Below are 25,658 nucleotides of genomic sequence, written 5' to 3'. Positions count from 1 at the left end.
TCTTTCAGGATTTGAAATAGCTCAACTGGAATTCCATCACCTCCACTAGCTTTGTTCATAGTGATGCTTTCTAAGGCCCATTTGGCTTCACATTCCAGGATGTCTGGCTCTAGGTCAGTGATCACATTATTGTGATTATCTGGGTCGTGAAGATCTTTTTTGTACAGTTCTTTTGTGTATTCTTGCCATCTCTTCTTAGTATCTTCTGCTTCTGTTAGGTCCATACCATTTCTGTCCTTTATTGAGCTCATCTTTGCATGAAATGTTCCTTTGGTATTTCTGATTTTAGACCTAACACCCCAAAAAGATGTCCTTTTCATTATAGGGGACTGGAATGAAAAAGTAGCAAGTCAAGAAACACCTGGAGAAACAGGCAAATTTGGCCTTGGAATATGGAATGAAGCAGGGCAAAGACTAATAGAGTTTTGCCAAGAAAATGCACTGGTCATAACAAACACCCTCTTCCAACAACACAAGAGAAGACTCTATACATGGACATCACCAGATGGTCAATACCGAAATCAGATTATATTCTTTGCGGCCAAAGATGGAGAAGCTCTATACAGTCAGCAAAAACAAGACCAGGAGCTGACTGTGGCTCAGACCATGAGCTCCTTATTGCCAAATTCAGACTGAAATTGAAGAAAGTAGGGAAAACCACTAGACCATTCAGGTATGACCTAAATCAAATCCCTTATGATTATACAGTGGAAGTGAGAAATAGATTTAAGGGCCTAGATCTGATAGATAGAGTGCCTGATGAACTATGGGATGAGGTTCGTGACATTGTACAGGAGACAGGGATCAAGACCATCCCCATGGAAAAGAAATGCAAAAAAGCAAAATGGCTGTCTGGGGAGGCCTTACAAATAGCTATGAAAAGAAGAGAAGCGAAAAGCAAAGGAGAAAAGGAAAGATATAAACATTCTCTAATAATATAAGCTATATTTCAATATACAGCCTCCTTAAAGCAGAGTCTGATGTACAGAATCCTCAAGCAGATCTTACAGGATAGGCAAGTTTGGGGGTAGGAATAAGGGGAAATTATAATGCCTCAGAGAAGCACAGTTTGTACTTACCATCATAAACACAAAAGAGATGGTCATGAGCAGAGTTGCTATAGATACCACACTCTGACCTGCTGCTATAGCCAGTGCCATGGAACTAGCTGAATAAGCCACCATCATCAGGGTAAGCATCATGATGAAGAAGGCCTCCACCTTTGGCTTCAGTCCTTAGGGAACAAAGAGGGGGTTAATCCAACACTGTCTATCAGGGACTGTTTATTATGCAAAAAACACTGTAATACTTTGAGATACTACTATCACAGTGAAAAAATTCATCCTTCATCCAACCACCCAATATAACCATACAAAGTTATATGCAATTTTCTTTTTTATGCTCACTGTATAAGCACTTTTCCATGTAATGCTCTTGCTTCTTTATTTGTAATTATTAACAGTTTTTGAGTGCCTGAGATGGAAAGCTGTAGACAACTAGCCAGAATTCTACTGCTTTCTCTTCTAAGAAGGAAACTTGCCAAGAGCACATTCATTTTACCTAGACATCACATTACTCACTCTTTGCTATAAAACCATTAGTGAAGATAACTGGTAAGGTCAGGATTATATGACCACTCAATGGTTTTAAAATCTGGGGGAGTGGGTCCATAATCCAAGTCTCCCAAGACAAATCACCCTATAACTCTGGGATTGAGGATGTGGTTAAACAAGCTTCATAAAACTGCTTTATAAACTAAAATGGGCTAATACTATGGGTCAAACAAGAATCTGAAGACTTCAGAACAGCCATAAGAACACCAGGTAGGAATTTAAGAATCTAGGTTCTATGCCTGATTCTTTATGATACACCCTCTTATTTGTAAAACAGAAGTTTAAACTCAATCAGTAGTGGCTTGTCAAAAAAGAAATATTTTTGGAGTGTGTATATATCTCTGTGTGTGGGCATCTGTGTATGTGAGAAATAAAAGAGAATTCTGATATAATGAGCCTGGGGTATAGACTAAACAAAATGTACAAATCAATCTTTCTATATCTATCAAACAAATATTTTATTACCAGTAAGCCCCAGAAGTCACTATCTTCATTATCTTTATATATTCATACACAAAAATAAAAATATAAATAGGTAAGTAATAAATATCCCAGCTCCAGCTCCTCCTACATAGTGTAAAGTAGTTTTAGGAATTATTTCCATGTTTGTTGTATATAACACGCAGTATGTCTACATATAGTTTTATAAACAGTTTTAAAAGTTACTTTGGAGAAAGCCTTGACAAAAATCTCCTTGGAGAACAGTTATTTCAGAGCATGCATAAAGAACAGATGCTTCCTAATCTCAGGACTTGATTTATAGTTTTGAGAACCAAAGCATGTTTACAGAAAGTCCCCTCCCATCCAAGACTAAAGACATACATCTTTTGTCTTATTGCTTACCTAACAAGAAGTATGTTATACAAGTAAATATAATACTTGGTAACATCCTCATGGGGAGTAAATCAGATAACAGTTTTCCAAAGAAGTAAGATGACACTCTATAGTATCCACTGATATATTCATGTCTAGAAACAAAAATTCACATCATACATCCTACATTAGTTTAAGACCAGGAGATTAAACCATTTGCTATACAGATGTACTCCCTGCTATACAGATGGGATTGGTAAAGAATCCGCCTGCAATGCAGGAGACCGGGTTCAATTCCTGGGTCAGGAAGATCCACTGGGGAAGGGACAGGCTATGTACTCCAGTATTCTCGGGCTTCCCTTGTGGCTCAGCTGGTGAAGAATCTGCCTGCAATGCGGGACACCTGGATTCTATCCCTGGGTTGGGAAGATCCCCTGGAGAAGGGAAAGGCTACCTACTCCAGTATTCTGGCCTGGAGAATTCCATGGTCTGTATAGTCCACGGGGTCGCAGAGTCGTACACAACTGAGTGACTTTCACTTTCATACAGAGTTCCACTGCTACCAGAGGTCTAACAGCTACCGCGTCCCCATCTTTGAGGTTAGCCCACCACCCTTCTTCCCGGTCAGCATCAGGCATGTCTCACGTGTGTGCCTCCCCTGGGATATTATCCCCCAAGGCTCTGTGCAATGACCCCTCTTGTCATTGCAGAACTCCCTCCGAATGCTGGCCAGTTTGCCTCTGAACACCCACTCTGGGGGAACAGGTCCTGCATCACCTCCCTTTCTCCTGACCCTGGCTCTCTTTGAAGGCCAGCCTGCCAGGAGCTCATTTCAGTGGTTCCTTTCTCCCTGCTTCTAACTATGAAGAAGGTGCTGTTGCTGTTCTCTAAGCCTCAAATGCAGCTTTAGGCCACTCATCTCTTTTACTTCTTCCCCTCTCATGATAAAAAAAGAAAATGACACTTCTTTCCATGATCATGCCTGCCAGCCACAGTGCCTGCCAACCTGTCAATGAACAATTCTCTTTTCACCCCTCTTAGATTCTAGATCCCTCCTTTTCCTGAGATCTTCCTCCTGTAATTCCAAACTATTCCACCAAGATCTTCATTCTTTCCCTCTCTAATGATTCCTTTCCTCAACATGTAAATACACAAATCTCTTCCAACTATGAAAAACAGAAGAAACAAAAAGCTTACATTTTTTAAGGCTGCTCTCTGGCTCCTTCATTCCCCCTTCCACTGAAGACTTGGTCTGTATTCTTGGTCACCTTTACCTCCTCACCTTGAATATACTGTTCAACACACTACCTTCTCTCTACCAAGTCCGTCAAACTTTTCTTGTGACAGTCATCACAACTTCTTATTTGCTGAAAATAAAAGATCCTTTTCAGCCTCTTATTGCTTGCTTTCTCTGCAGCATGTAGATTTGTGGACGGTGCCCTAATCTTGAAACTCCTTTCTCCCTTTTGTATCAGGCCCCACATGCTCATGGTTTTCCTCCCAGACTCTGGCTGCTCTTTCTCAGTCAACACTGGTAACCCCCAGGAACCAAGCCATGGCCCAGTTTTGGATGTGACCAGTCTGACCAGCAGCCCCGTTCCTGAAACAGAGACCTACTCACATAAACAGCTTCTTCTCCACCACCAGGAGCTCCACGGCTGACACACTGCTGAAACACTGGTTGGTCGTCAGGAAGAAGAGCACCCCGGCTCTGTGATGTGAGAAAGGGAACAAAAGCCAAAGCACTGCGGTCAATTAAACATTCTCAGGTCATTTTTCTTCCTGCAAAATTCTTTCCCCAAATGATATCTTAACACATTAAACACACAACTGTTCTGGCTAAAACAGAGAGGGAAGCATGAGCCCCTCAGGTCACTCCCATACCCCTGCGTCTCCATAGTGGTACCCTTGGGACTCCACATAGCACAGTCTGAAATTCACAACCAAGTTTGCTGTAGATTGAACTGCATCCTCCCCAGGTCCTATGCTGAAGCTGGAATTCTCAGTGTGATGGCATTTACAGATGGTGACACTGGGAGCTGGTTGGGTTTAGATGAGGTCATGAGGGTAGGGGCCTCACTATGGATTAGTGCCCGTAGAAGAAAAGGAAGAGACATCAGAGCTCTCCTCTGCCATGCAGGAACATAGCAAGAAGGCGGCAAATAAGCAGAGTATCCTCTTCAGAACCCGATCATACTGGCAACCTTATCTCCAGAACTGCGAGAAATGAATTTCCGTGGTTTAAGCCACCAGGTCTGTGGGTCTTTGCACCAGGGCTTCCCAGGTGGTGGTAGTGGTAAAGAACCTGCCTGCCAATGCAGGAGACATAAGAGACATAGGTTTGATCCCTGGGTCGGGAAGATCCCCTGGAGGAGGGCATGGCAACCCACTTCAGTATTCATGCCTGGAGAATCCCTGGGACAGAGGAGCCTGGCAACTAGAGTCCATAGGGTCGCACAGAGTCAAACACAACTCAAGCAACTTAGCAAGAACACACAGTCTGTGGCAGTCAAGCCGACGATTACTTATTCCATAAAAATACTATCAGCTTGGATTTTAACTAACGCCAATTATAGTTCTTAAAGTATGAACAGAGAAACAGTGAGACAAATAAAGTCTGCAAAGGTTAAAAACCTCTATCAGCCACTTTTTAAAAAGTCAAGTAATGAAAAAACGAAGATAAGGCAAAGTGAAAGCCAGTGGAGGGAAACACTGACCAACACCTGATCACACATCCACTGCACAACCACCAGCACAGCCTTGATACTCTCCTTGACCACCCCCTGCTAATGGGGTCTCTTTCTAATGAGCTCAAAACAGAAAACAAAAAAGAATGCTCGTACAGAAAAAATTAGTTTGTGTACCTGGGAGAAAAAGAAGACTATTAATGCTTCTCTCTCAGTAAAATAATAGAAGTTTAAAAAGGAAAGTACTCAGTTAATCCACGCTTGGACAGATACATGAATTTTATGAAAGCATGCCACTACTCCTGAAACACTGCTGAGCTTTCCTTCCTAACCAAGTGATTTAATTGACATTGAGAATGTGAGTTGAAACTAAAAGAGATGCGGTGGCACATCATTTAAATGATACAAGAGAATTTTTAAAAAGGTAAACCCAAGTGTATAACCTTCTTAAAAAAAACAGTCTGCAGACAGTCAGTAATTGTTTTCGACACTTTCGCCTTCCAAAATAATGAACTTAGGGAATAAGTTGTTTTAAAGTAAATGTTTATAAAATAAAGAAATGAGAAATAGCCAGGCCTACAACACAAGCAACTATGCTACTTGTGAAGCTAAGTGTGCTACTTGCTGTACACAAATAAGCCTAACATCACTGTGAAAGGTGATTTCAGAAAGGGGGACATGGCACTCTTCAGCTCATTTGTTAAGTGTTACATCTAATAGCACAATAATGTTCACAATGATTTTAAGCTAGCACATAATGAAATTTCTTCTAAATCACAGGACAATTTATTTTATACTAAGTAATTTTATTGTTTGGAGAAGGCAATGGCACCCCACTCCAGTACTCTTGCCTGGAAAATCCCATGGATGGAGGAGCCTGGTAGGCTGCAGTCCATGGGGTCGCTAAGAGTCAGACACGACTGAGTGACTTCACTTTGACTTTTCACTTTCATGCATTGGAGAAGGAAACGGCAACCCACTGCAGTGTTCTTGCCTAGAGAATCCCAGGGATGGGGGAGCCTGGTGGGCTGCCGTCTCTGGGGTCGCACAGAGTCGGACACGACTGAGGCGACTTAGCAGCAGCAGCGATTTTATTGTTAAAGAATTTAATGTATTCCAGTTCTTTCCAAGGTGGCAATTCATGTCTGTAATATCTATCTATTGATTCAAATATTCTTAAAGTAACTTTTCCCTTAATTAATTATGATTTGTTTAGCTATCTCCACAGCTCTGTAAGGTAGTTGTTAGGTCACAGAGCTCATATTCTATACATGATTATACAGGTTAAGAAAAAGAACACAGAGAACATTTTTCTGGAATAATTCACTCCCCAAAAGGAGAACCAAACCACAGTGGCCTCCAGGGCAACTTCAAATGATACAAAGTGGCAGTAAGCGTAGGTCAAGGATACAAATTAAAATAACTCCAATGCTCTATTTTTCCAGAAAACATCTGACAGAACAGTTAAGGATCTTCTATATTTCTGGATTCTTTTACCAAGGGCTTTAATATCCAGATTTCTTAAATTCTACTTGAGGACAGGATTCCCAATATTCTTTTTCCAAATGCTTCCTGCTACACAACACAAAAGCCCCACAGGCTCTAGATCCCTGTGATTACAGGAATCTGTGCTTTGTGCTTCACAAAAACACAGCATCTACAAAGGGTACACACTGCCTATTACTAACAAGTTTCCAAACAGGTCAGAGAAGAGCCCATCCTTCAGGAAAGATAAAAAGAAAAACAATGACTCTGATAACTCTGGAAAAAAAGAAAATGAAACTCCAATAGTTATCTCATGATCTGCTGCCACATAAGAGATATTTTACTTTACCTGAGGCACTGACTTTTATGCTTGTTCTTTCTTAACAGTCATCCTTTCCCAAATATCAAAACAGATTCAACTTAAGCTACTGCAACTTTGCCTACTAGTGAAATGGGGATAAAACCATCCAAACTTCTGGCTGGAAGGGTAACCTGAGGATCCCAGATATAAAGCCCAGAGGACAATGCCTGGCCCAAAACAGCTCTCAAAACACAAAGCCAAGGAGAACTCTACAGTCTTCCACTCTGCTCAGCTCCTTTATTCAGACTATGCTGCTAAGTCACTTCAGTCGTGTCCGACCCTGTGCGACCCCAGAGACGGCAGCCCACCAGACTCCGCCGTCCCTGGGATTCTCCAGGCAAGAAGTCTCATCAGGAAATGTAGCTTTAACAGCTGTTGTAACCAAAACCAGGTAAGGTAGTACTAACCCAACAACAGAAAGAACTTGAGTCCCAACCACCACCCCATGTCAAACAAATCAAAAATCAAAAAGAAATTAACTCACATGAAACAAAGGAAAAAAAAAAACAGATAAACTGGACTATGTCAAATTTTAAACTTTTGTGCATCAAAGGACACAACAACTGAAAGAAAAGACAACCCAGAGAATGGCAGAAAATATGTGCAAATTTATATCTGTTAATGGTTCATATCTAGTATATACAAAGAATTTTACAGCTCAACAATTTTTAAAAGCCCAATTAAAAAGATGGTAAAAGAACTTCAATAGGGCTTCCCTGGTGGCTCAGTGGTAAAGAATTGGTCTGCTAATGCAGGAGACACAGGTTCTATCCCTGGTCTGGGAAGATCCAACATACTGTGGAGTAACTAAGCCCATGCACCACAGTTACTGAATCTGTGCTCTCGAGCCCAGGAGCCACAACTACTGAAGCCCAAGTGCCCTAAAGCCCATGATCCACGATAAGAGAAGCCACTGCACCAAGAAACTCATACATCGCAACTAGAGTAACCCCACTTGCCGCAACTAGAGAAAAACCCATGCAGCAACGAAGACCCAGAAGGGCCAAAAATAAGTAAATAAATAAACAAAATTTTAAAAAAGAACTTCAACAGACGTTCTTCCACATGGTCAAGGCACATGTGAAAAGATGCTCAACAGTACAATAATCATCAGGGAAATGCAAATCAAAACCACAGTGAAATACCATCTCCCACTAATGAAAACAAAACAAAAAATTAAGTGTTGGTGAGGTTGGGAAAAAACTACAAGCCTGAGCACTACTGGTAGAAATGCAAAATGGTACAGCTGCTATAGAAGAGAGGATGGCAGCTCCTCAAAAAATTAATGGAATTACCAAATGATCCAATAATCTCACTTCTGGGTGTATATCCAAAAGAATTTAAAGCAGAGACTCAAACAGATATTTACTTGAATATCCACATTCATAACAGCATTAATCACAAAAGCCAAAAGGCAGAAACAACCAGTACCCATGGTCAGATAAATCAATACACAAAATATGGTATATCCATACAATGGATATTATTCAGTCTTTAAAAAGAAATTCTGACACATGCCACAACATGGATAAACCTTGAAGATACTATACTAAAGACAATAAGCCAGTCACCAAAGGAAAAATACTCTAAGATTCCAATTATATGAGGTACCTAGAATACTCAAATCTAGAGACAAAATGTGTAACAGTGGTTTCCAGGGGTTGGGGGGAAATAAGGAGTGGGAGTTGTTGTTCAGTTTGGGAAAATGAAAAAGTTCTAGCATTGGATGGTGGGGACGGTTGCACAATAATGTAATTGATGCCACTGAAGTGTACACTTAAAATTGGTTAACAGGGTAAATTTTATGTTCTGCCTAGTTTAGCACGATACATATATATATATGTTATATAAGAATATGAAAACTCTCATTCAGCTTTCAGTTCACTGACTTGTCCTATGCCTCAGTGTACCCTGTGCTTGTTTCAAATTCAAATTCTTAATGTAATTTCATAAACTTGAAAGAAAAGTAACCACACACTCTCAAAATCAAGACCCAGATTTACTCACCTGTTCTGGATTCCTGCAGGATCATTTTTTAGATCATAGAAAATGGCACCTATAACCAGTCCCAGGAAGACTGTCACAATTAGCTTTTCAAAAAGAAAAAAGAATTTCAATTAAAGGTAAAAACTTAACACACCCTTTATTATTAAAATATATCTGGCTACTTAATCAAATCTCTCCACTGATACAGATATTTTAAATGGCTTGAACACAGTCCTCAGGAAAATATAAAATGTACATGTTACTAGACTGCTTTTTGAGTTAAAGTAAAAATAACTTATTCATGTGTTCAGGAGACTGACAGGAAGACAAAGCAGAAAAGCTAAGATTCCCAGCATTTTAGCGGGCACTGCCAGTTCATGGTCCAGTTCAGGCTCTGGGGCCTGGGAACGACACGCAGTGAAGCAGAACAATGCAAGCACCCAGAAAAGTAGTTTGGGGGCAAAATAAAGCCCAACTGGCTAAGAGTTCTGGCCTAAACTCTCAACCTTTGTGCTAATGAAGATGCATAGTGTGATATTTCAAGAGGTTCCAATAAAAACAGGATATCCTTACTCTTAACATGAAAAACCAAATGAAAATAAATAAAAATTTTAAAGTACACTTAAAAAAATTCTAACAATGAAATTTTACACAATAAGGAAGTAGGGGTGAGCTGAGTCCTCTATCCGACCTGGGGAGTCCACGCCTACAATGGAAAAGTGCAGTGTCACTGTCACCAAAGCATTCGGCCAGCTCTTGCTGAGGCACCGAGTGCTTCCATTACCCACCCTCCTGTCACTGCTCCTCTAGCAGCCTCAGCCTAGAGGGTCTACCACCAACAGCTGGACTAAGCTGCCAAGTCTTCGCCATTCTTACCCACCTTTGCTGACTCCTAAGAGTGTTTGATGACTCCTAAGAAACTTCTAAATGTTCAAGCTGGTTTTAGAAAAGGCAGAGGAACCACAGATCAAATTGCCAACATCCGCTGGGTCATCGAAAAAGCAAGAGAGTTCCAGAAAAACATCTATTTCTGCTTTATTGACTATGCCAAAGCCTTTGACTATGTGGATCACAATAGACTGTGGGAAATTCTGAAAGAGATGGGAATACCAGACCAGCTGACTTGCCTCTTGAGAAACCTATATGCAGGTCAGGAAGCAACAGTTAGAACTGGACATGGAACAACAGACTGGTTCCAAATAGGAAAAGGAGTACATCAAGGCTGTATATTGTCACCGTGCTTATTTAACTTATATGCAGAGTACATCATGAGAAATGCTGGACTGGAAGAAACACAAGCTGGAATCAAGATTGCAGGGAGAAATATCAATAACCTCAGATATGCAGATGACACCACCCTTATGGCAGAAAGTGAAGAGGAACTAAAAAGCCGCTTGATGAAAGTGAAAGAGGAGAATGAAAAAGTTGGCTTAAGCTCAACATTCAGAAAATGAAGATCATGGCATCTGGTCCCATCACTTCATGGGAAATAGATGGGGAAACAGTGGAAACAGTGTCAGACTTTATTTTGGGGGCTCCAAAATCACTGCAGATGGTGATTGCAGCCATGAAATTAAAAGATGCTTACTCCTTGGAAGGAAAGTTATGACCAACCTAGATAGCATATTAAAAAGCAGAGACATTACTTTGCCAACAAAGGTCCATCTAGTCAAGGCTATGGTTTTTCCAGTGGTCATGTATGGATGTGAGAGTTGGACTGCGAAGAAGGCTGAGCGCCAAAGAATTGATGCTTTTGAACTGTGGTGTTGGAGAAGACTCTTGAGAGTCCCTTGGACTGCAAGGACATCCAACCAGTCCATCCTAAAGGAGACCAGTCCTGGGTGTTCATTGGAAGGACTGATGCTGAGGCTGAAACTCCAATACTTTGGCCACCTCATGCGAAGAGCTGACTCACTGGAAAAGACCCTGATGCTGGGAGGGACTGGGGGTAGGAGGAAAAGGGGACGACAGAGGATGAGATGGCTGGATGTCATCACCGACTCGATGTACATGAGTTTGGATCAATTCCGGGAGCTGGTGATGGACAGGGAGGCCAGGCATGCTGCAATTCATGGGGTCGCAAAGAGTCAGGCACGACTGAGCGACTGAACTGAACTGAAGAAGACTGGATAAACATCACTTTTGTGTTTAAGATTTTTAAGGTTGATAAAATGTCTCTTAAAGATATTTTTATAAACAAAGATTTAGGGTTATGTTATAACTTATATAAGGAAATTATATTTATTATACTTTTAATTAAATTTTATTAAGTGTATAAATATAAAGATATAAGAGATGATCATCCAAAGAAAACAAAATATCCTACCATATACCTTGGAATCTTCAGAGTTCGAAAAAAACCCCAGCACTACAACAGTGCAACGGTATCAAAGCTTGTAGTAACTTGTCAAGAGACTTTTGGCAAGAGGCAAACAAAACTGGAAAACAAGATCATGATCTGTGAAGACTAGCTTGTGAAGACCAGAGTCTGGAAAAAATATGATTTAAGATGTACTTAAATACTTCCTTGCTAAAAAACCACAGTCAGAAATTTGAAAAAAAAAATTTTTACTACCCTGGCTTATCTTAATTACCTTCAAAATGTACTATACTTCATGTCAACAGATCAACTCCCAAAGTAAATAATGATGATCCCATTAGCATGTGTGCATGCACATGTATACTAATCCATACTTTCACACTGTAAAACTCCAAGAATATTCAGACTTTTAAAAGCGGGCACTCTACATGCTTTGCATTCAAACTTAATAACATATTAACAGACTGTCAGGTTTAGCATTAAGATGTTTCCTAAAGGTTTCAAAGCGCTAAAAGTATTTTCAAGGAAAGTTTTCAAACACTGACAAAGTGATTAAGCTCATAATTTTAGCATGATTTTACAAGATGTGTCTATGTTATTCCTTTTTCCATTAAGCAAAAGAAAACAAACAGGAAGACTAAACCTTGCTCACTGGAGCAAAGAGACTCTATCCTATGAGTTCTGTGCAGATGGAGTCTTTTGAACAGAAGGGGGAAGAAAAGGAAATTTCCTAAATATGTAATTCTAATTTTGTTCAATTGTATTTAGCAACATTTTTCAAGGTGAATTCTAAGGGATGTTTATGGCTGTTGCTGAAAAAATTAATCCATAGTCAAATGTTAAATGTGCTATTAGAAACTATGACTCTCCCAGAGACATGATAGTATTTTCCCAATTGATTTGACCAGGAAAACTTTGGGACATTAAATGAATATTAAATCTTATATAGAAAATCCATTCATTCCAATACCTTCCAAAGACAACCTTTGGTTAAATGCATTACCAAAAGCAAAGTCTAGCTCATGTAAATGACTAGTTCAAAAGTAACTATTGCTATAAGACTATCCACACGAGATTTATCAACAGGAAGCCATAAAATATTTTAATAGCTCCACATTCAAACACTTAGAGAAGTAAAAGACAGACTCCCAATATTAAAAAACCCTAAACCGAAGTCAGCAAGCTATGGCCCTAGGCTTATTTCTGTTCAGTCCATGAGCTAAAAATGGTTTGTGGGTTTCTTGGACCATTTTTTTAATTGCAAAAAATACATATATATTTCTTGTCATGTGAAATTTATATACAATTAATATTTCAGTGTCCATGAAAAAAGCTTTATTGGAACAGAGTCACGTTTATTTTTTAAATGTATTTATGGCTACTTCCTTCCTAAAATGGCAGGGTTGACTATCTGAGACCAAGACCATGTGACCCACAAATCTTACAGTATTTACTCTTTGATCTTTTACAAAATTGGTTTGCCTATTTCTGGCTTAAGCTAACTTTCCAGGACTGACTCATCTGAAAAAAAGAGTTTCCTCCCACAGGCAGATGCTCAGGGAAAAACAAGATTCTGTCCTTGTTCTGTGAGATTATCACTGCTGTGAACATTGTTGGGATTCCTGTGGCAGAGTTGAGCTCACTGAGGAGGAAAGCACCTGAACATACAACCTGGAGACACTAGGCCTGCCTGGAGCTGGAATCTGAAGAAAGCCCAGCACCAAAAGATGCATAAACCTGGCGTACTATTAAAAATAGCCCCACATTCTAATCACCCCTGCCCAGAACTACCACATAGGGTCATTTCCTGGTATTAGCAGGGGGATCCCCTTGGATATCAAAATCTACAGATGTTCAAGCCCCTCATATAAAATGGAGTCATACAATCAGCCCTCCACATCTGTGAGTTCCTCCAACCTCAGTAGGTGCAGAACTTGCAGATACTGAGGGCCGACCATATGTGACTTGGACAAGATATTTAGAAACCACTTTCAGAAGCAAGTGAAATTTCTTTTCCAAATAAAAAAATCTAATACATAAATCACACTAAAGAATCAATACTCATATCATTTTACTGTTGAACAATGGATAATGAGGTTGACATTATTCACAGAAGTTGTTCCCAAATAACATCAAATCTACTAAAAGAATTAAAAAGTATCCTTGACTGAAAGTACATAAAACTGTTCATGTTCTGACAAATGCCAAATAACAAGTTAAAAGTGTCTGGATTAATGAGCAATATGTCTTGAAGGATATAGGCTCTCGAAATTAATACTTAAAAGGCAACAGTACCACAGTATGAAAATGATGCATGTATAGTAAGAAATCAGTGATATTTCATTAGAGCCAACAACACGCCATCTTTCAGTACTCAGTAGAAATTCAATGAAAATAAAATCAGCTACTCCCAAAATAACTGGTTAAATTGACTTCCTTAGAAAGGATGAAAAAAATGAGGGTTTTGGATGACAGAGGGCTTAAGAATAACAGAAAAATCATAAAGGAGTAATCATCAACAACTATCAATGAAGTCAGGCAAAAGAGAAAAAGGAACATTAACTCAACTTAATTAAGAGAAGGTCAGTCTGACAGTGAAGAGTCTTATTGAACAGAATTCCAGTCTGCTTACTACCTTCGTTTTAACTGCACACTGTTTTAGGTATCTAGTGCTCTCCTAAGATCAGAACCCCTAAATGAGGAAGGCTGATTAGAAGGGACAGCATCTGTAAACAGGCTCTTCAAGAAAACAGTGAGAGGCCCTATTGCTTTCAGGGGCATTCAGCAACACCAAGCTGAAGGTGTCCCTGGCCACCTGATGTAAGATGCAAACCAACCAACTTCTTTCCTTTCTTTCCCTCTTCCCTTCCTTTCTCATTTCCTTTCTCTATTTCTCTGCTTAAACTCTCTTCCCAGCCCCTTTTACCATCTGACATGCTATTTATTTCTATATGAATTTATCATCTGTCTCTCCTCATAAGAAAGCTCCCCAAGAGCAGGGATTTTATTTTTGTTCATGGCTATATACAAGCTCTAAAATGCAGCACATAATCAATAAGAACTTATCGAATGCATCAGGAAATGAACATGTGCAGCCATCAAAAAACCACAAATGTGGTCAAACATTTTCTTTACTTAACAAGTTTTGGAAAAAAAAATTTTTTTTTACAAAGATTATCCATTACAGCTTGTATGAACCAAAACAATTCTGAGTGGGTGATCAAAAAAAAAAAAAAAAACCCACTAAAAAATAAGTCTTTCTAAAAGTAAAAACCTAATTAGGTTTTGCTTATTTCTATACCCTAAATGGAATGGGGATAAATAAATATAGCATGGGCAGAAGATAAGCATAATGTCCCCCAAATGAGTTTTTTACAGCATAATTAGAAGACTCCGGTAGGTTACCTGAGCTATAGAAGCCTGGGGATTACCCAGTAAATTTTTGAATGAACGCCTGGAAATCCATTTGAGCTGATGACAGAAGGAGGTGGCATAAGTGACCTCCTTGTAGGATGGAAGCTTCTTCCTTCTCTGATCCCCTGAGAATTTATCTAATTCAACTTTTGTTTCCTTGAAGAAGGAGGAGTTGACATAAAACTCAGCTAATTTTTCTATGAGTGGAGTATCTTTTTTGGAAGGCTCTTCGGTCTCGTTAGCTGTGGAATAAAAGCAGATAAAAAGGAAACATTATTTTAAAAATAACAGCAGATTTAATCCATTTTTCTACAACCCCTTTCTTAGATTTTACTCTAGCACCTTCATTCTAAAGCTCGAGTATAAAAAAATTATAGGTTCTTTCACTGATTTACAAGGTAAGAAAACAAACTAAATTGGCCTCCCTCCATAAACTTACGGATACAGCAAATTCACTGATCTTTTCCTAATTTTAATATTTGGACCCTAAATCTTTCAAAATAGACTTCTCACAATTTGGAGTTATAATTCCTAAAAAAAACAAACAAAACACCTGGTCCTTGCTTTTTACAATGAATAAATGCATAAATTGCCAAGTTTCTTATTTCAAAACACTACACAGTTGGCCCTCTGAATCTGCAGACATGAAACCCAGGGATATAGAGAGCCTATAGAGGGATTGAGCATCCTTGGATTCTGGTATCTACAGGGCATGGGGGGAAGGGGTTCTGAAACCAATCCTCCATGGAAACCAAGGGACCACTCTGTAAACAATGGGCACTTCTTTTAAAATGGGAACTCTTGTTAGAACTGACATTGTCCTATCAATGCTCATTTACAGATTAAATAAATAGCACTCTCACAGATGAAAAAAATCTGTGTTGACTGATGTTATTAGATTGAACGTTTGTGTGTCCCCAAAATTCATATGCTGAAACCCAATCCCCAGTGTGATGGTATTTGAATGGAACGACTTTGAGGGATGATTAAGTCATGAGGCTGAAGCCCTCAGGAGGTGGGATTAGTGCCCTTATGAAAGAGGCCCCAGAGAGCTCGACTCCCACCACGTGAAGAAGCTATAATATGGTCGCCCGTGTATGAACCAGGAAGCAGGTCCTCAACAGACACTGAATCTGCTGGCACCTTGATCCTGGACTTGCTGTTTCCAGAATTGAGAGAAGAAAATGTCTATTATTTAAACCATTTGGTCTATGGTATTTTTGTTGCAGCAGCCAAACAAGCTAGTACAACCCATATCAGAGGACAGCACTAATATAAATTCAAACAGCCGTGGTTTAATAAGCTACCACATTGCTAAACTTTAGCCAACTCAGTTAGAAAATAATCTGTGATTCTCAACAGATTTGCTTACCTTCATCACCTATGTCTTCTCTATTTAACACCACAGCAGAAGAATCTCCATTAATGATGTCCAGGAAGAAGTCTGCAGGGTTATTATAGGGCTCACAGCGGAAACCTGCAAAAGAAGGTAACTCAGATACACAAAAATTGATAGTCCTGGTAAATAAAGACTGTTTTAGAGAGTGAGGGAGGTGCTGCTAGGGAAGACAGAATCTAGTAATTTCTCTCTCATTTTTCTTCTCTCTTCTCCCCTCATTAATTTATACTTTCTTTTTATATATCTAATCACACAATATTTCAACAGTTTTCTGACTTTTTGCAGAACAACATACTCCAAACCAACCTTGGACTATTAGAAAGTCTTACATTAGAGCTTGGTCCCTACCCATCATAATTCATGAGACCTGAAATAGCTAGCAATATGCTCTGGTGCTTATCAGAACTTCTTCAAAAATCTAGACATGGGTCTAAGAAAAAAAAACACATTGAAAAGCCATGGAAAGACTAACGTTCTTTAAAGAAAGGCAACAAGAAAGCCAGCTAGGCACAGAAGGACTGTGTTTGGGAGAGGCCCGGGGCATGTTCTGCTCTTCAAGTTCACTAAGAGACTGCTAGAATGCTAGTACCCACTTCAGCAATGATTATTTCTGCCCCTACTAAATTCAGGTCCAAATGGTTATTTATTATGCTATTATAATTCCAATATAGAGAACAAATCACCAGAACAGCATTCTCAAGAGAATGTAGCTGGGACAGCACAGGTGAATGCTTACCTTGACCTCTCCTGGCACTGTAACAGGGAAGAACAAATCTGACTCCATACTGGATCTATTTCTTTTACTTTAACCTTTGTATTCTATTGCTTTTGCTACAAGTTAAGAATGTTGCCTGTAGCCTGAAATATATGGGATAGCTCATTCTCCAGGGTCGGATCTCTAAAGGTGTAACACTTTTCCATTCATATAGAGATAAAAAGTTCCAGAACAAAGAATAACATTTGTCTTGTTGGAGGTTTATAGGAACACCATGACCAGACCCACACAGACAGATGCAAGAACAAAGGATTCCAACACCAACAAGTTTGCAGCAATCAACCACACCCCCTTTCCTTTTAGTATAAAAGAAGCCTGATTTATAACATGGGTAAGATGGTTCTGATTTATAACATGGGTAAGATGGTTCTGATTTATAACATGGGTAAGATGGTTCTTTGGGATGCTAGCCCATCATCTTCTTGATCTGCTTGCTTTCCAAATAAAGTCGCTATTCCTTGACCCAGCAAATTATCTCTTGATTTATTGGCCTGTTGTGCAGCAAGCAGTATGAGCTTAGACTCAGTAACAACCCGATCATCTGAACTCAGCTTTGCCTATAGTCTAACCCTTAGGTTCATCTCCCCCAAACTCTAGACCCATGTAGACTTAATTTTAAATGACAGAGATTAAACAAAGACATTTTAAAATATGGCTGGCAAATATTGTACACTATATTTGAAGCCATGGAGCATCATCTATAATCATATCCAAGTACCTCTAAAACAAAGTAGACTGCATGAGTCATTTAAAAATTATATATTTCCATTTTAAATAGAATCAGGCAGTCCAGAACCATCAGAAATGTTGGCCCACTGAAGTCAGACTTATGACTATCCATTGTATTGACAGGTAAGTTGCATACATGCTAAATCCACAACCTAATATCACTAGAAAATTAAATATAATAGCATCTCCATTAACCCTCACCAAGGAAAACCAATATCCCATGTAAGGGAAGAACATGATAAACCTTAATCTGTATTAGCTAAGAAGACAAATAACTTAGGGACATTAGATCTTCCAAAAATATCCATCTAACAGAAAACTGGCCATGAGGTCAATATATTTATTGAACTGTTAGGGGAAGGTCACCAGAACTGAGGACGACAGATATAGCCCCATTAGAAATACACACACACACACACAAAAACATATGTGTGCACGGGCATGTACTCAAACAGGACAAAAAAGAGACATCAATAACAAACTGGTGCTGCAAAGTAAACAAAAAATTCTAACACCAAACTAACCGAAGATGTTTCGGAGCAGTGGAAACTGTGATATATGTATATCTACTCAAAGATCAAACAGTGCTCCAAGTGACTCCTTTGTTCTCCTTTAGGATACTATTAATGAAGGATCTTACAGCACAAAAAAGGCAACCATACCTATGGCTCCAAAGTACCCCAAGGCCTCCTGAGCAGGCCCGTGGAACATGAGTCTTCCCGAGGCCAACAAGGTGAGGCTATCAAACAACTTGAAGATGGAATAACGAGGCTGATGAATGGAGAAGATGATTGTCCGTCCTTGTTTAGACATCCTAAATTAATAGTGAGAAGATAACAATGAGTCATTAAACATCTGAAACTTACATTTCTTGGTAACATACTTTATTACTCCTGCCTTTAGATCATTTATTCCTCATTCAACTTGATTTTCTCTTACCAACTCCTCATCTCATATAATCTATCTGATAATTAGGGAACCTAAACTCAATGTTTTCATGAAACTGGGGTTTCTAAAGTGTTTTCCATGGGCAATCTAGAATCAATCAGAATATTAATTAAAAATGTATATTCCTGGACAGTCTACTCAGACCTGCTGGGTCCAGGGAAGCATATTTTAACAAGCAGCCAGGTAATTTGTAAGTACACTCAAGTTTGAAAACTTACTATGAACTAAATCTTAAAACAATGGTCATATGCCCCATCCTTATTGATCATTTATTTAAGTCTTCTGGCTCTTTCGGAACTAGTTTTCAATTCTCTGCCTTAATAATAAAATTAACATTACTGAGTACTCACTATATCTTTTTTTTTAAATTTTTTTTCCTTACAATAACTTTATAAATCTTGATTTTTAATTTACAATATTGTATTGGTTTTGCCATACATCAACATGCATCCGCCACGGGTGTACACGTGTTCCCCATCCTGAACCCCCCTCCCAACTCCCTCCCCATACCATCCCTCTGGGTCATCCCAGTGCACCAGCCCCAAGCTTACTATATCCTGCATTGAATCTGGACTGGCGATTCGTTTCTTATATATTATACATGTTTTAATGCCATTCTCCCAAATCATCCCCCCCTCCCTCTCCCACAGAGTCCAAAAGACTGTTCTATACATCTGTGTCTCTTTTGCTGTCTTGTATACAGGGTTGTCGTTACCATCTTTCTAAATTCCATATATGTGCGTTAGTATACTGTATTGGTGTTTTTCTTTCTGGCTTACTTCACTCTGTATAATAGGCTCCAGTTTCATCCACCTCATTAGAACTGATTCAAATGCATTCTTTTTAATGGCTGAGTAATACTCCCTTGTGTATATGTACCACAGCTTTCTTATCCATTCATCTGCTGATGGACATCTAGGTTGCTTCCATGCTTTGTTTTTATAGATGACCTCATCTAAATTCTCACAATATTGTTACAAAACAGTACCAATAATTTTACCTTTATATAACAGGTAAGACTCAGAGAAATAAGCAATGGCTCAAAGCATCACAGTTAGAAGGGGCAGGCTGGGATTTGATCCCTGATCTAATACCATGGCCAAAAGATAGTAACTCCTATCTTCATACAGGAGCTACTACTTATGGATAGAAGAAAGAAAAGCCAAAATCACCACTTAAAAACTATTACTGAAAACAATAAACTACTATTATTACTAGTAGTATGAGAAGAATCACATCAATTTAAACATTTTCTGAGTACTCTATGCTAGCCATGGATACAAATTTGTTCTACCTCAAAAAGACCAATCGTTTTGATACAAGGAGGAATAAAAGTAGCTGAAGGTGCCTTGTAAGCCTAATAGGAGACTATAACCCATCTGAAGCTGATGTAAGTAGTGTATCAAAGGGACTGACAGGGAGAGAAGGTAGAGGAAGACAGCAAACAAAATGTGCCATAACACGATCTACTTCAAAAACTGCAAGTACTTCAGTGTCATTGCAGAGCTGAGGTGTATGTGCAGAGGCAGGGACTGGAGACTGCAGAAAAGACAGCAATGAAAACCAGGCCCATGATGAATCCTGTCACTCAGAGTTGGCTCATTAGGCAGTAGACAGTTAAGGAGCCAGTAAAGGATTGGAAGCAGGGAGGTGGACTGGTGTGAGAACTCTGTTCTCCATGTGTGGTCTGAGGTATCAGTATTAGTATCCCCTATTAGAAATGGAGAACCTTGGCCTCCCATTCAGAGATCTAGAATAAGAATCTGCATTTTAATAAGACCCCAAGTGATTAGTATACACAGTGGAACTCTAGACAAATGAGGTTAAAGCTCTCCAATGTGAGGAAAGATGTGTGTGAGCTAACTAGTCCAAAACATAATGAAGCATAACACAGTATGATATTCTATGTTAAGTCATCATTGCAAAAAAAAAAAAAAAGCAAAATGGCTGTCTGAGGAGGCCTTACAAATAGCTGTGAAAAGAAGAGAAGCAAAAGCAAAGGAGAAAAGGAAAGATATACCCATTTGAATGCAGAGTTCCAAAGAATAGCAAGGAGAGATAAGAAAGCCTTCCTCAGTGATCAGTGCAAAGAAATAGAGGAAACAATAGAATGGGAAAGACTAGAGATCTCTTCAACAAAATTAGAGATACCAAGGGACATTTCATGCAAAGATGGGCTTAATAAAGGACAGAAACGGTACAGACCTAACAGAAGCAGAAGATATTCAGAATAGGTGGCAAGAACACACAGAAGAACTGTACAAAAAAGATCTTCATGACCCAGATAATCATGATGGTGTGATCACTCACCTAGAGCCAGACATCCTGGGATGTGAAGTCAAGTTGGCCTTAGAAAGCATCACTACAAATAAAACTGGTGGACGTGATGGAATTCCAGTTGAGCTATTCCAAATCCTGAAAGATGATGCTGTGTAAGTGCTGCACTCAATATGCCAGCAAATTTGGAAAACTCAGCAGTGGCCATGGAACTGGAAAAGGTCAGTTTTCATTCCAATCCCAAAGAAAGGCAATGCCAAAGAATGCTCAAACTACTGCACAATTGCACTCATCTCACATGCTAGTAAAGTAATGCTCAAAATTCTCCAAGCCAGGCTTCAACAATATTTGAACTGTGAACTTCCAGATGTTCAAGCTGGTTTTAGAAAAGGCAGAGGAACCAGAGATCAAATTGCCAACATCCGCTGGATCACAGAAAAAGCAAGAGAGTTCCAGAAAAACATCTATTTCTGCTTTATTGACTATGTCAAAGCCTTTGACTGTGTGGATCACAAAAAACTGTGGAAACTTCTGAACGAGATGGGAGTACCAGACCACCTGACCTGCCTTTTGAGAAACCTATATGCAGGTCAGGAAGCAACAGTTAGAACTGGACATGGAACAACAGACTGGTTCCAAACAAGAAAAGGAATAAATCAATGCTGTATACTGTCACTGTGCTTATTTAACTTATATGCAGAGTACATCATGAGAAACGCTGGGCTGGAAGAAACACAAGCTGGAATCAAGATTGCCAGGAGAAATAGCAATAATCTCAGATATGCAGATGACACCACCCCTATGGCAGAAAGTGAAGAACTAAAGAGCCTCTTGATGAAAGTGAAAGAGGAGAGTGAAAATGTTGGCTTAAAACTCAACATTCAGAAAACAATGGGATCCAGTCCCATCACCTCATGGCAAATAGATGGGGAAACAGTGGAAACAGTGGCTGACTTTATTTTTTTGGGCTCCAAAAATCACTGCAGATGATGACTGCAGCCATGAAATTAAAAGACGCCTACTCCTCGGAAGAAAAGTTATAACCAACCTAGACAGCACATTAAAAAGCAGAGACATTACTTTGCCAACAAAGATCTGTCCAGTCAAGGCTATGGTTTTTCCAGTAGTCATGTATGGATGTGACAGTTGGACTACAAAGAAGGATGAGTGCCAAAGAATTGATGCTTTTGAACTGTGGTGCTGGAGAAGACTCTTGAGAGTCCCTTGGACTGCAAGGAGATCCAACCAGTCCATCCTAAAGGAAATCAGTCCTGAATGTTCATTGGAAGGACTGATGTTGAAGCTGAAACTCCAATACTTTGGCCACCTCATGAGAAGAGCTGACTCATTTGAAAAGACCCTGATGCTGGGAAAGATTGAAGGTGGGAGGAGAAGTGGATGACAGAGGATGAGATGGTTGGATGGCATTACCAACTCAATGGGCATGAGTTTGAGTAAACTCTGGTTGTTGGTGATGGACAGGGAGGCCTGGCGAGCTGCAGTCCATGAGGTCGCAAAGAGTTGCAACTGAGCGACTGAACTGAAGTCATCATTCTCTAATGAACACTGTTAATATAATTAATTACAGATAATAAAAATATCATGGATGTATTCTCTAACTGAACCTGAATCCCAGACCTGTTACTTGACATCTTCACTTACATGTGCAATTGATAACTCAAACTTAAAATGTCTAAAATCTTAGACATTTCCATCTTCCTGTTTCTTCTTATTCTAGCATAGGGGCTTGCTTACAAGGGCATGGACATCAGAAGAAGCAAGGTAGGGTTTTCCCTGGTAGTTCAGTGGTTAAGAATAGCATGCCAAAGCAGGGGACATTGAGCTCGATCCCTGCTCCAGAAAGACCCCACATGCCGAGAGGCACGTAAGCCCATCTGCCACAATTACTGAACCGGTGCTCTAGAGCCCATTCTCCACAATGAGAAGCCACCTCAATGAGAGGCCTGTGCACCGCAACAAAGAGCAGCCACCACTTGCTGCAACTAGAGAAATTCCCCATGTACAGGAACAAAAAAAAAGGTAATGATATGGAGGGCGTGCCGTATAAAGATGGTGTATCCAACAGCTTTTTAAAAATGGGGAGTAGCGGTAATTGTCCCAGAGGTGGTGAGCATAGGAAACCACCAGAGTGACCGGGAAACTGATTAAATTGAACAGTTAAGTTAGTTTACTGAGGAAGAAAGGAAACATACTGAGATAATGGGAGCCAAGTTTCTCATTGTCTGAAAAGTCATTTAAAAACACGGAAAGGCAGAAGGCTAAAAAGAGCACTCAAGTGTTAGATCAGGATTGGAAATAATATAAATCCACTTAAAAAAAATATGTACACACTAATAGCGCAATAGTTACAAATATGCTTCTACATGTAAGTTCTATCCAAATTATTACACACATACATATAACATATTTATAGTAAATATATTTCCAAATAAAATATACATATGTATTTCTATGTTATATCTACATACATACACATACGCATTTCCTAGGTCTGTCTGTTAAGTGGGTCTAGAAGCAACGACAGTCCCATAGCAGTGAGCACACCAAGTAATCAGATCTTGGTTTTTAAATCATAGCTAAACTGGGAGGAACCAGGACTCCATGAAGAAACATCTGATGCAGAAAAAGTACAAGATGAGCCTGGAACATCTTGCTGACCATAAGGTAAAGAAATGCTTAAAGAATGACAGGGACATGTAAAAATGACACAAAAGGCAGACTGAGGGGGCTCCCACTGGCCAAATCAGGGTGAGTTTTGTCATGAAGATAAGTAAGAATAACAGATTATAACCCATTTAATAAAAGGAGAAAATGAGTAAACATATGAACAGAGAAGGAAGAAAGTTTCTTTACAGTAAAAGACCAATGAATACATGCTGAATGAATGATGTAAAAAGAAAATCACCACTTGGTTACCCTCATACTCATAGCTGATAGAGGCAATTGTGAATATAGGCTAAAACTGGTGCATGGAAGATTTTATGAGGAACAGGATACTGGCCTAATATCTGATTATCTCCCCTAATAAAATACTAATCAATTACAAAGGGAAAATAGTTATTTCATAGCATATAAAGCCAGCAGATACCAACATGACCAGCTGATGAAGGTGAACATCACCCATGATGGGAAAAGTCAAAATCACACAGCCTGATGTTATCACTGAGAATACAGCATCATTTCTGCAGCATCCCTGCCAAGAATTCATGGCATGAGTCTGATCATGAGGAAACACTGGATGGATACACCTTGAGGGTCACCCTATGAAATGTACTCTCAAATATGTGTGAAGACGTGAGAGGCAGGGAAAGAATAAAGAACTGTTCAGGATTAGAAAAGACCCCCCCCCCCCAAAAAAAAAGGGTTTCTGGAGATAATCCTGAGCCAGAAAGGGAAAAAAGAGACACTTCTGGGGCAGCTGGGGAAGTCTGACTGGAGCTCATGGACTGGATGGTGACAATATCATCAGTGCTGTGGACTCTGTGGCTGGGAAGTGTGTAAGGTGGTAAGGTAGTACTTGGTACTACTCTTGTAACTGTTCTGGAAGGGTGAAGCTTTTTAAAAAAGATGTCCAAAACTTCTGAAGTATATCCTATAACCATGGTTCTCCTCCCATCTTCTTTGTAAAAGTAAATGACATTCTTTTTTTTTAATGAATTTATTTTTACTTGAATATTGCTTTACAATATTGTGTTGGTGTCTACCAAACATCAACATGACCCAGTCATAGGTATACCTGTGTCCCCTCCCTTTAAACCTCCCTCTCCATCACACCCCTCTAGGTTGTTACCGAGCCCCAGTTTGAGTTCCCTGAATCATAGAGCAAATTCCCATTGTCTGCCTAGTTTACACATGGCAGTGTATATGTTTCCATGTTACTCTCTTCATACATCCCACCCTCTCCTTCCTTCTCCCTCTGTAAATGACATTCTTTACTCCATTCTTCCATTTTTCAGGCCCCAAACCTCAGAAGTTATTCTCTCAATAATCACACCCTACATCCAGTTCTAAGCTAATCCTGTTGACTCTATTTGGAAAACAGATAGAACCCACCTACTTCTCCCCCTCTCCCCACTACCATCCTAGTCAAAGCTGGCATCATACCTCAACTGTGCTAATACAGACAGCCTCCTGACTGGATTCCTCCCACTCACCCCTGACCAATTATACAGGCTTTTCTCTACATAACTGCTGGTCCTCAGTTCTACAACTATCTGAAAGCTTGCCACATCACCTAGACATTAAAAGCCATAGTTCTTAGAGTGATCTATAGTCTATATAATCTGCCAACCACTCAATCCCATCTCATGTCCTATTCTAACTGTTATGAACTGAATCGTGTGTCCTCAAAATTCATGTTGAGGTCCTGACCCCTAGCACCTCAGAATATAACTGTATTTGGAGAGAGGCTCTTTACTATAAAGAGGCAGTTATGATAAATAAGGTCATATGAGTGTCATCATTCAATCAGGACCAGTGTCCTCATAAGAAGAGGAGATCAGGACATGGATACACAGAGGGAAAATGAAGTAAAAACACAGAGAGAAGACAGCTATCTACAAGCTGAGGGAGAGGGACCTCAGAATAAACAGTTCTGCTGAATGCCTGATCTTGGACATCTAGACTCCAAAAATGTGAAGAACTAAATTTCTACGTTAAGCCATCCAGTTTGTTATACTACGCTAAGGCACCCTGAGCAAAGTAATCAATAAGTAACACCCACCCCCCTCCACAGCTTACTGGGTTCCAAACACAGGAGGCACACTCTGCCTCAGGGCCACTGGCTGTCCCTTCCACTAGAACTCTCTACTCTCATATATCCAGGTCTTG

General features: G+C 39.6%; 1 protein-coding gene across 16 annotated transcripts in view; it reads right to left on the bottom strand.

The window, feature by feature from the left end:
* The window catches only part of ABCG2 (ATP binding cassette subfamily G member 2), a 127,705-nt gene that overhangs the window by 6,723 nt on the left and 95,324 nt on the right, over nt 1-25,658 (bottom strand). For 9 of the 16 annotated variants that reach the window (XM_024993312.2, XM_024993315.2, XM_024993314.2 and 6 more), the window contains 8 exons: nt 20,841-20,945; nt 18,245-18,396; nt 16,052-16,156; nt 14,671-14,921; nt 8,967-9,049; nt 4,048-4,137; nt 2,457-2,581; nt 1,080-1,234 (listed from right to left, as the gene is read on the bottom strand). In XM_024993312.2, the coding sequence (XP_024849080.1) occupies nt 1,080-1,234; nt 2,457-2,581; nt 4,048-4,137; nt 8,967-9,049; nt 14,671-14,921; nt 16,052-16,156; nt 18,245-18,396; nt 20,841-20,945 (1,066 nt within the window). 16 annotated transcript variants of the gene reach the window in all.

Source organism: Bos taurus, chromosome 6 (genome assembly GCF_002263795.3).
Source record: "Bos taurus isolate L1 Dominette 01449 registration number 42190680 breed Hereford chromosome 6, ARS-UCD2.0, whole genome shotgun sequence".
NCBI lineage: Eukaryota > Metazoa > Chordata > Mammalia > Artiodactyla > Bovidae > Bos > Bos taurus.
This window is presented reverse-complemented; position numbering and strand designations above follow the sequence as displayed.